General features: G+C 52.9%; 1 protein-coding gene across 1 annotated transcript in view; it reads left to right on the plus strand.

Moving 5' to 3' along the window:
* The window catches only part of cass4 (Cas scaffold protein family member 4), a 55270-nt gene extending 44131 nt beyond the window's left edge, over window positions 1-11139 (plus strand). The window contains exons 4-8 of the mRNA XM_084166834.1: window positions 4894-4980; window positions 5328-5456; window positions 5954-6909; window positions 7172-7631; window positions 9234-11139. Coding sequence (XP_084022960.1) covers window positions 4894-4980; window positions 5328-5456; window positions 5954-6909; window positions 7172-7631; window positions 9234-9851 — 2250 coding nt within the window. The 3' untranslated portion in view covers window positions 9852-11139. The remainder of the gene's footprint in view (window positions 1-4893; window positions 4981-5327; window positions 5457-5953; window positions 6910-7171; window positions 7632-9233) is intronic.
* Window positions 11140-11436: the final 297 nt, after the last annotated feature.

Raw genomic sequence — 11436 nt, forward strand, 5'->3', positions numbered from 1 at the left:
GAGGTTGGGGTCTGGGTTAGGGGTTAGGGTTAGAGGTTGGGGTCTGGGTTAGGGGGGTAGCTATCTAGAGGTTGGGGTCTGGGTTAGGGGGGTAGCTAGCTAGAGGTTGGGGTCTGGGTTAGGGGGGGAGCTAGCTAGAGGTTGGGGTCTGGGTTAGGGGGGTAGCTATCTAGAGGTTGGGGTCTGGGTTAGGGGGGTAGCTAGCTAGAGGTTGGGTTCTGGGTTAGGGAGGTAGCTATCTAGAGGTTGGGGTCTGGGTTAGGGGGGTAGCTAGCTAGAGGTTGGGGTCTGGGTTAGGGGGGTAGCTATCTAGAGGTTGGGGTCTGGGTTAGGGGGGGTAGCTATCTAGAGGTTGGGGTCTGGGTTAGGGGTTAGGGTTAGAGGTTGGGGTCTGGGTTAGGGGGGAGCTATCTAGAGGTTGGGGTCTGGGTTTGGGGGGTAGCTATCTAGAGGTTGGGGTCTGGGTTAGGGGTTAGGGTTAGAGGTTGGGGTCTGGGTTAGGGGGGTAGCTATCTAGAGGTTGCGGTCTGGGTTAGGGGGGTAGCTAGCTAGAGGTTGGGGTCTGGGTTAGGGGGGTAGCTATCTAGAGGTTGGGGTCTGGGTTAGGGGGGTAGCTATCTAGAGGTTGGGGTCTGGGTTAGGGGGGAGCTAGCTAGAGGTTGGGGTCTGGGTTAGGGGGGGTAGGGTTAGAGGTTGGGGTCTGGGTTAGGGGGGTAGCTAGCTAGAGGTTGGGGTCTGGGTTAGGGGGGTAGCTAGCTAGAGGTTGGGGTCTGGGTTAGGGGGGGAGCTAGCTAGAGGTTGGGGTCTGGGTTAGGGGGGTAGGGTTAGAGGTTGGGGTCTGGGTTAGGGGGGAGATAGCTAGAGGTTGGGGTCTGGGTTAGGGGGGGAGCTATCTAGAGGTTGGGGTCTGGGTTAGGGGGGTAGGGTTAGAGGTTGGGGTCTGGGTTAGGGTTAGAGGTTGGGGTCTGGGTTAGGGGGGTAGCTATCTAGAGGTTGGGGTCTGGGTTAGGGGGGTAGGGTTAGAGGTTGGGGTCTGGGTTAGGGAGGGAGCTATCTAGAGGTTGGGGTCTGGGTTAGGGGGGTAGGGTTAGAGGTTGGGGTCTGGGTTAGGGGGGTAGCTATCTAGAGGTTGGGGTCTGGGTTAGGGGGGGTAGGGTTAGAGGTTGGGGTCTGGGTTAGGGGGGTAGCTAGCTAGAGGTTGGGGTCTGGGTTAGGGGGGTAGCTAGCTAGAGGTTGGGGTCTGGGTTAGGGGGGTAGCTATCTAGAGGTTGGGGTCTGGGTTAGGGGGGGTAGCTATCTAGAGGTTGGGGTCTGGGTTAGGGGGGTAGCTATCTAGAGGTTGGGGTCTGGGTTAGGGGGGGAGCTAGCTAGAGGTTGGGGTCTGGGTTAGGGGGGGAGCTATCTAGAGGTTGGGGTCTGGGTTAGGGGTTAGGGTTAGAGGTTGGGGTCTGGGTTAGGGGGGAGCTATCTAGAGGTTGGGGTCTGGGTTAGGGGGGAGCTAGCTAGAGGTTGGGGTCTGGGTTAGGGGGGTAGCTATCTAGAGGTTGGGGTCTGGGTTAGGGGGGGAGCTAGCTAGAGGTTGGGGTCTGGGTTAGGGGGGTAGGGTTAGAGGTTGGGGTCTGGGTTAGGGGGGGAGCTATCTAGAGGTTGGGGTCTGGGTTAGGGGGGTAGGGTTAGAGGTTGGGGTCTGGGTTAGGGGGGAGCTAGCTAGAGGTTGGGGTCTGGGTTAGGGGTTAGGGTTAGAGGTTGGGGTCTGGGTTAGGGGGGTAGCTATCTAGAGGTTGGGGTCTGGGTTAGGGGGGAGCTAGCTAGAGGTTGGGGTCTGGGTTAGGGGGGGAGCTAGCTAGAGGTTGGGGTCTGGGTTAGGGGGGTAGGGTTAGAGGTTGGGGTCTGGGTTAGGGGGGTAGCTATCTAGAGGTTGGGGTCTGGGTTAGGGAGGTAGCTATCTAGAGGTTGGGGTCTGGGTTAGGGGGGTAGCTAGCTAGAGGTTGGGGTCTGGGTTAGGGGGGTAGCTATCTAGAGGTTGGGGTCTGGGTTAGGGGGGTAGGGTTAGAGGTTGGGGTCTGGGTTAGGGAGGGAGCTATCTAGAGGTTGGGGTCTGGGTTAGGGGGGTAGGGTTAGAGGTTGGGGTCTGGGTTAGGGAGGTAGCTATCTAGAGGTTGGGGTCTGGGTTAGGGGGGGTAGGGTTAGAGGTTGGGGTCTGGGTTAGGGGGGTAGCTATCTAGAGGTTGGGGTCTGGGTTAGGGGGGGTAGGGTTAGAGGTTGGGGTCTGGGTTAGGGGGGGAGCTATCTAGAGGTTGGGGTCTGGGTTAGGGGGGGAGCTATCTAGAGGTTGGGGTCTGGGTTAGGGGTTAGGGTTAGAGGTTGGGGTCTGGGTTAGGGGGGGAGCTATCTAGAGGTTGGGGTCTGGGTTAGGGGGGAGCTAGCTAGAGGTTGGGGTCTGGGTTAGGGGGGTAGCTATCTAGAGGTTGGGGTCTGGGTTAGGGGGGGAGCTAGCTAGAGGTTGGGGTCTGGGTTAGGGGGGGAGCTATCTAGAGGTTGGGGTCTGGGTTAGGGGGGAGCTAGCTAGAGGTTGGGGTCTGGGTTAGGGGTTAGGGTTAGAGGTTGGGGTCTGGGTTAGGGGGGTAGCTATCTAGAGGTTGGGGTCTGGGTTAGGGGGGTAGGGTTAGAGGTTGGGGTCTGGGTTAGGGGGGTAGCTATCTAGAGGTTGGGGTCTGGGTTAGGGGGGTAGCTATCTAGAGGTTGGGGTCTGGGTTAGGGGGGAGCTAGCTAGAGGTTGGGGTCTGGGTTAGGGGGGGAGCTAGCTAGAGGTTGGGGTCTGGGTTAGGGGGGTAGGGTTAGAGGTTGGGGTCTGGGTTAGGGGGGTAGCTATCTAGAGGTTGGGGTCTGGGTTAGGGGGGTAGCTAGCTAGAGGTTGGGGTCTGGGTTAGGGGGGTAGCTATCTAGAGGTTGGGGTCTGGGTTAGGGGGGTAGCTATCTAGAGGTTGGGGTCTGGGTTAGGGGGGTAGCTATCTAGAGGTTGGGGTCTGGGTTAGGGGGGGAGCTAGCTAGAGGTTGGGGTCTGGGTTAGGGGGGAGCTAGCTAGAGGTTGGGGTCTGGGTTAGGGGGGGAGCTAGCTAGAGGTTGGGGTCTGGGTTAGGGGGGTAGCTATCTAGAGGTTGGGGTCTGGGTTAGGGGGGGTAGGGTTAGAGGTTGGGGTCTGGGTTAGGGGGGTAGCTAGCTAGAGGTTGGGGTCTGGGTTAGGGGGGTAGCTATCTAGAGGTTGGGGTCTGGGTTAGGGGGGGTAGGGTTAGAGGTTGGGGTCTGGGTTAGGGGGGTAGCTATCTAGAGGTTGGGGTCTGGGTTAGGGGGGGTAGCTAGCTAGAGGTTGGGGTCTGGGTTAGGGGGGGTAGCTATCTAGAGGTTGGGGTCTGGGTTAGGGGGGAGCTAGCTAGAGGTTGGGGTCTGGGTTAGGGGGGTAGCTATCTAGAGGTTGGGGTCTGGGTTAGGGGGGTAGCTATCTAGAGGTTGGGGTCTGGGTTAGGGGGGTAGCTATCTAGAGGTTGGGGTCTGGGTTAGGGGGGTAGCTATCTAGAGGTTGGGGTCTGGGTTAGGGGGGTAGGGTTAGAGGTTGGGGTCTGGGTTAGGGGGGTAGCTATCTAGAGGTTGGGGTCTGGGTTAGGGGGGTAGCTATCTAGAGGTTGGGGTCTGGGTTAGGGGGGTAGCTATCTAGAGGTTGGGGTCTGGGTTAGGGTTAGAGGTTGGGGTCTGGGTTAGGGGGGTAGCTAGCTAGAGGTTGGGGTCTGGATTAGGGTTAGAGGTTGGGGTCTGGGTTAGGGGGGTAGGGTTAGAGGTTGAAGCCCCCGCTGGCCAAAGTGTTACCAGATGGGGAGCTGCGTCTCTCTGTGGAGACCGGCATGCAGCTTTAGTCTTTATGAGCCTGCAAACACACACACACACACACACACACACACACACACACAGACGCACGCACGCACACACACACACACACACACACAAACACACAGACTTACACGCTCACAAACACCTCTCTCTCTCTCTCTGGGGTCTCCTGGAGTCAGTTAGTGGGGTCTGTCTGTGTGTTTACAGGCCGCAGTGTGTGTGTGAACAGAGCAGTGCTCGTTACTGTCATGGTGTAATGTGGATGTGGACCTGTCTGTGCCTCTCTCTCTCTGGGTATTTTGGGAGAAAACAGGAGAAAACATCCATCAAGCACATAAAGACATAGGCTGCATATAAAATAGGAACCTATTCCTTATATAAAGTGTTACTTTTAACCAGAGCCCTATAAAGGGACTAGGGTGCCATGGAGACACAGTGACAAAGGAGGTCAATGAGCTTGTTATATGAGTTGTGTTGTTATATGAGTTGTGTTGTTATATGAGTTGTGTTGTTATATGTGTTGTTATATGAGTTGTGTTGTGTTGTGGTGTTATATGTGTTGTTGTATGTGTTGTTATGTGTTGTTATATGTGTTGTTATATGTGTTGTGTTGTTATATGTGTTGTGTTGTTATATGTGTTGTTATATGAGTTGTTATATGAGTTGTGTTGTGTTGTGGTGTTATATGTGTTGTTGTATGTGTTGTTATGTGTTGTTATATGTGTTGTGTTGTTATATGTGTTGTTAAATGAGTTGTGTTATATGTGTTGTTATATGAGTTGTGTTGTGTTGTTATATGTGTTGTGTTGTTATGTGTTATATGAGTTGGGATGGTTTCCAAGACACAGATTTAACCTAGTCTGGACTAAAAACCTCTTTCCATTAAGAATGCTCTGTCCTGGACTAGGCTCTGTGTCTGGGAACCGGCCAATAGTACTGTCCTGGACTAGGCTCTGTGTCTGGGAACCGGCCAATAGTATTATATGAATGGTGTAATGTTGTTGTTTGCAGGCATCTGTCAGCAGTGTGTTCTCTGGCTGTTACAAGGGAGAGGTATATGATGTCCCCGGCATTGTTAGACGAGCCTCTCTCTTCCCTGTAAGTCTTTTTCTCCTCTCCTCTCCTCTCCTCTCCTCTCCTCTCCTCTCCTCTCCTCTCCTCTCCTCTCCTCTCCTCTCCTGTCTTCTCCTCTCCTCTCCTCTCCTCTCCTCTCCTCTCCTCTCCTCTCCTCTCCTGTCTTCTCCTCTCCTCTCCTCTCCTCTCCTCTCCTCTCCTGTCTTCTCTGTGAGTCTCTCTCATCCTTTCATTTTGCTCTGCTTGACTGTATCTATCTGTTTCCATGCTTGGTGACTTGTTACAAATGTGTACCAACAGTTTATGTACATTATCTGCATGAAGACATTGAGTTGTGGTGTCTAATAGACCACTGTGTGAATGATTGACAGGCATCAACAACACCGCAACATTTGACCCAGACGGCGTCGTCGATGGCAACCTATGAGCTGGAGAGACAGTTTGACACCCTGGGCAGTAGGGGGCGCTGCAGCCCCAGCCCCAGTCCCAGCCTGGACAATGTATGTCAAAAATAGCTAGCAATCCCCTCAATCTTACTAGCCTCGTTATTACCAGACTGATCTCGCAAGCTTACACTCTGTTTCGCTACAGTAATCAGTCTGGTAATTACGAGGCTACAATCTTACTGCATCTAAAGTCGATCTAGCGACATCTCAATGATCACAGAAGGTTTTCCTACCAATGAAGTCTCCATTTTAAATGTCATCGTGTTTTGATTAAATCTTCACCTTTTGTCAATGTTCATTCGGTCCTCAAGAGAACCTTCAAAACATATTGTGACGAAACATTGCAACCCATGAACATCTGCACTGGGAGAGACAAATCAACTCCCAGTAAATGGACCTGAATGACACGTGTACTTCCTGGTCTCTTTTATGACGTAATCTCTGACTTTTCCACTTTAGTGTTCTAGTTCCTATATGGTGTTACATACTGTAACATCGTGATCTATACTCACCTTTCACTTCCTGTCCCCCCCCCCACCCCACCCCTCCAGGTCTATGTTGTGCCTCCCCCGGTGGTCCCGGACCCCAGCTATGACATCCCTATCCCGTTCTCCGGCCCTCCGGCCTCAGACACCCAGCAGAGGCTAGTGGCCGGAGGCTACAATCCCTTAACCAGCCCCCAGAGACAGCATGGCAGCTACAGCACCCTCCCTAAACCCAGCAAGTCAAACTGGATCTACGATGTGCCCAGCTCTCCTGAGAAGCCTGGTGGTGAGTCTGGGTACTACACACACCTGCCATCTGGTGGCCAGCCTGGGAACTACACCACCCTGCCCTCCAAGGACTTGAGCTCTGCCAGCCAGCTCTACGACACTCTGACCCGTAACTGGTCTGGTCAGGGCTGTGGATCTGCTCAGTCCTTCTACGACATCCCCAAACCCAGATCCTCTCCCCAGGGGTCCCAGGACCCCCCCACCCCCCCCAGGGTCCTCCCCAGGGCTCCTCTCTACAACAGACCCCCAGGGCAGAGGCAGACGGATGAGGAGCGCTGTGTGTACGCTGTCCCCCCCCGGGAGCAGCTCTCAGTCTCCGTCCCCCAGCGAGGACACCATGTCCCACTGGAGTGTCGGGGGAACTCTGGCCCTACCTACGACCACCCCAACCCCCAGGGCAGGCTGCAGAGGGGCCGTCTGGGGCTAGTGGCTGGTAGGGGAGACACTCTGCTACAGGAAGAGGATGAAGAGAGAGGAAGAAGGTCAACATCAGACAAACAGAGGATTAGCACAGCCTCCACCTCCTCCACCTCCTCCTCCTCCTCCGACTCCCTGGTGCTGTGCTCCTCCTCCCCGGAGCCGCAGCGGGAGGTGTGTCTGAGCCAGGAGGAGGCGTGTCGCAGGCTGCACCTCCTACAGCAGGAGGTGTGCAGGGAGGTGCCGCGTCTCATGGAGTTCGTCTCCTCTCGCTGGAGGAGCAGGGATCACCTGGGAAAGCACCTCACGGAGATCAGGTCTGTGGAGAATGAGATCAGTAATGATTCTTGTTAATATTCTGACCAGTGAACAAAACAGTCCCTAAAATGGTGCCTTAAGGAATCCCTTTATGTACAGTATTATATATATAAATAAGGTTATTCTTCTTAAGGTCTGAAACGTGCTGTATTAAAGTGGACAGTTAGTTGAGCATCTACTGAACATCCACAAGCCATCTATTTGGGACTACCATATCCAAAACAAGTGTTACCACTAATTCTTCCCAACTACCACCTCCAGGTCTGCAGCAGAGGGCGTGGCGGGGTCGGTGACCTCCTTCCTGACCTTTGCACTGGATGTGAAAGGTAATGCCCGGCGCCTGACTGACTCCAACCTGCAGGCGCGTCTCCAGCGCCAGCTCTCTGTGTTGGAGGACTCCGGCATCATCCTGCAGCAGGCCGTCAGCTCCCTGGGCGTCGCCGGCTGGCCCCTCTCCTTGCTGGCCCAGGATCCCGCTCAGAACCACACCCCAGACCAGCTGGACTGCCTCGTCAGGGTAACCAGGACCGTCCCCGAGGACGTCAAGAGACTGGTGTCCATTGTCAATGCCAACGCCAAGCTGCTGTTCCGACCCACAGAGAAGAGAGAGGCAGACGGACCCAGTACCAGCAATAATACCAGTACCTCTACCAGTCAGTTTGTGAAGAAGAGGACAGAGCAGGGAGAAGACTCAGGAACAGATCATCATGACAGTGTCCAGGTACAGGTTAGTCATTGGTTATCTGGACCATTATATATCCAGGTACAGGTTAGTCATTGGTTATCTGGACCATTATATATCCAGGTACAGGTTAGTCATTGGTTATCTGGACCATTATATATCCAGGTACAGGTTAGTCATTGGTTATCTGGACCATTATATATCCAGGTACAGGTTAGTCATTGGTTATCTGGACCATTATATATCCAGGTACAGGTTAGTCATTGGTTATCTGGACCATTATATATCCAGGTACAGGTTAGTCATTGGTTATCTGGACCATTATATATCTGAAGATTTGCAAAGCTTGATATGACACACATTCATAGTTCTGTATCTTGATCCTGATTTAGAAAAGTACAAATAAAGCTTTCTCTTTACTAGTTTAAGGCTGGTTTCTACTTGGTCTAACACGTCTGTAGACCATTTGACAACTGTAAAACAGCCTTTACAGGGTCATTATATTTCTATAGACTTCAAAGGCACAGCTTGATATAACACCCATTCATAATGCTGTATCTTGATCCAGATGTAGAAAATTGAAAGTAAAGCATTGCTCTCTTTTTCAAATGAAGAAAGAGTTTGAAAAACAACAAATTAAAGTCCTGGGAAAACAGAAACCCAAAATCACTTCCATCAAGCCTAAGGTGAGACTTTCCCGCTGCTCAGAGGAATGCATTTCTTATAGTCAAGTACTGAAACTCACAGAAAAGCCTCAAATACTGTAGACTGTCCAACACACGGCAGCTCCTGCGCTCCTCAGTGGGAGCTAGGTATTAGTGGTGGAGATATTAGCAGCGTACCTTATAATTACAGGCTGCCTGGGAAGCTTCAGCTTTATTTCTCTTCCTCTACTGGTGAGATTCCCCTGAGGGAACAGGATGTCTGTCTGTCTAACTAACCATCTTTCTTTATACCCTCTCTCTCTCTACCTCCCTCCTCTCTCCCTCTACCTCCCTCCTCCCTCTCTACCTCCCTCCCCTCTCTCTACCTCCCTCCCCCCTCCCCTCTCTCTACCTCCCTCCTCCCTCTCTACCTCCCTCCCCCCTCTCTACCTCCCTCCTCCCTCCTCTCTCTCTACCTCCCTCCTCTCTCCCCTCTCTCTACCTCCCTCCCCTCCCTCTACCTCCCTCCTCCCTCCCCTCTCTCTACCTCCCTCCTCCCTCTCTACCTCCCTCCCCTCTCTCTACCTCCCTCCTCCCTCCTCTCTCTCTACCTCCCTCCCCTCCCTCTACCTCCCTCCCCTCTCTCTACCTCCCTCCTCCCTCCCCCCTCTCTACCTCCCTCCTCCCTCCCCTCTCTCTACCTCCCTCCTCCCTCTCTACCTCCCTCCCCTCTCTCTACCTCCCTCCCCTCCCTCTACCTCCCTCCTCCCTCCCCTCTCTCTACCTCCCTCCTCCCTCTCTACCTCCCTCCTCCCTCCCCCCTCTCTACCTCCCTCCTCCCTCCCCTCTCTCTACCTCCCTCCTCCCTCTCTACCTCCCTCCCCTCTCTCTACCTCCCTCCCCTCTCTCTACCTCCCTCCTCCCTCCACCTCCCTCCTCCCTCCCTCTTCCCCTCTTGTTCCTCCCCTACCCCCCTCCTTTCTTCCTCTCCCCCCAGGAGCCCCAGGTCTGTGTGGACGGCCCTAGGAGGTCTTCAGAACCCCTGTCCCCTAGGAAGCCCTTCGTGTCTGACTCTGGTGACGCCCCCAGGAGGACCTCTGAGCCTCAGGGCTCCCTGTCCGCTAGGAGGCCCTCTCAGTCTGAGCCCCACGTCTCTGACACCCCTAGCCCTGCGAAGTCCTTTAACTCCCAGGTAGACAGCCCTAAGAGACAGCCCACCGTGTCAGAACATTGCCGGCTGTACTTCGGGGCACTGCAGAAGGCAATCGATGTGCTCATCACCAGCCTGCTGGACAGCCAGCCCCCGGAGAAGTTCATCTCCCACAGCAAGCTGGTCATCATGGTAGGCAAGCGGCTGGTGGACACGCTGTGCCGAGAGGCCCAGAGAGGGGAGCCTGGGTCGGTGTTGGAGTCAGGGTTGGGGCCCAGCCAGAGCCAGAGCCAGGTCCTGCTGTGTAAGTCCAACCACCTGTGTGCCCTGTTAAAGCAGCTGGCAATAGCCACCAAGAAGGCCGCGCTGCATTACCCTGAGAGACATCCTCTGCAGGAGGCCCAGGACTTTGCCAAGGAGCTGGCTCAGAGAGCACAGCACTTCAGGATCTCTCTGGACCTCTGAGAGAGACAGACTCTTATTTTATAGTCTAGAGACAGACCTTTATCTTAAGGACGCAACAGACAGTGCTGATGAACAGTTAAAAGCTGTCCTCTCCCCTCTGACCACAGAACATTGCCATAGTGTTGAATCTGCACCGTTCATCAACACGCAGCAGGTTGCTCCACAGCTCCACAGCCGACGTCCATGTTTGTCTGTAGTTTCCTAGTCACCGGAGCTCTAAAAGCCAATTTATGCTTGATCTGAAAATGTGGTCGGAGGTGCCGTATGGATGGTGTGATGCAATTGCGGAGCCTCTGGATGCATGCAGAGGCCAAATTGAGCTCCGTACTGCATCGCCGTACGCCGGCCAAATTTGTTAACAATGCGGAGGGCTCCGTATAGCGCCGCATTGACATGATTGGTTGACGGTACGTGAGGGCGGGAGGTCCTGTATAAAGACAAACTCACTTCCTTGATAACTTCCTTCACAACAGGTCTGCTCAACTGCTCTGCGAAGTGCAAGAAGTCTGAATGCCCTGACTTCTGCAGAGGCTGTATCATCCTAAAAAAAATATTTTAAAAATGTTTTGGTCATTTAGCAGACGCTCTTATCCAGAGCGACTTACAGTTAGTGAGTGCATACATGCATTTTTAATTTTTTCATACTGGCCCCTCGTGGGAGTCGAACCCACAACCCTGGCGTTGCAAACGCCATGCTCTACCAACTGAGCTACATCCCTGCCGGCCATTCCCTCCCCTACCCTGGACGACGCTGGGCCAATTGTGCGCCGCCCCATGGGTCTCCCGGTCGCGGCCGGCTACGACAGAGCCTGGATTCGAACCAGGATCTCTAGTGGCACAGCTAGCACTGCGATGCAGTGCCTTAGACCACTGCGCCACTCGGGAGGTGACCATGCAGCGCCTTTTAGGGAGACTGGCCCGCTCTGCAACCATTGTGCCATTCGTGTTATTGGAAAAAGGACCTCAAATAACATTTCCCCAGAGGACATGCAGACTAATAAAAACGAATTGCACATTTAAGATGGAAATTGATCAAGCCAAATCTAAAATGTATTTACCAAGACATTGTATGTAATCGTATGTGACATGTATACCATAGGGATATGTTATTACTTGTATAATTGACTTCAATATCAATGGCCTGAATATTGTAGTAGAATATTTTGACTGTATTCTGTTTCACTGTTTCTGTACCAACCCAGTTAACCGACATCCCTCTACAACCGTATGTACATAGCCTTCTCAAAATACCATTTAGTGCATTCCTGATCTTAAAATATGATTGAGATTATTAAATAGTTGGAAAGAATTGTTTTTAAATCACAGCTTAATGAGATAAAAAAAAATTAAAACATTTATATTGCTTCAATGGTTTTGGTCTGTGTTCTGAATATGAGGTACAGTGGGGGAAAAAAGTATTTAGTCAGCCACCAATTGTGCAAGTTCTCCCACTTAAAAAGATGAGAGAGGCCTGTAATTTTCATCATAGGTACACATCAACTATGACAGACAAATTGAGAAATAAAAATCCTGAAAATCACATTGTAGGACTTTTAATGAATTTAGTTGCAAATTATGGTGGAAA

This window comes from Coregonus lavaretus (assembly GCF_964263955.1).
Source record: "Coregonus lavaretus genome assembly, chromosome: 8".
Taxonomy (NCBI): Eukaryota; Metazoa; Chordata; class Actinopteri; order Salmoniformes; family Salmonidae; genus Coregonus; species Coregonus lavaretus.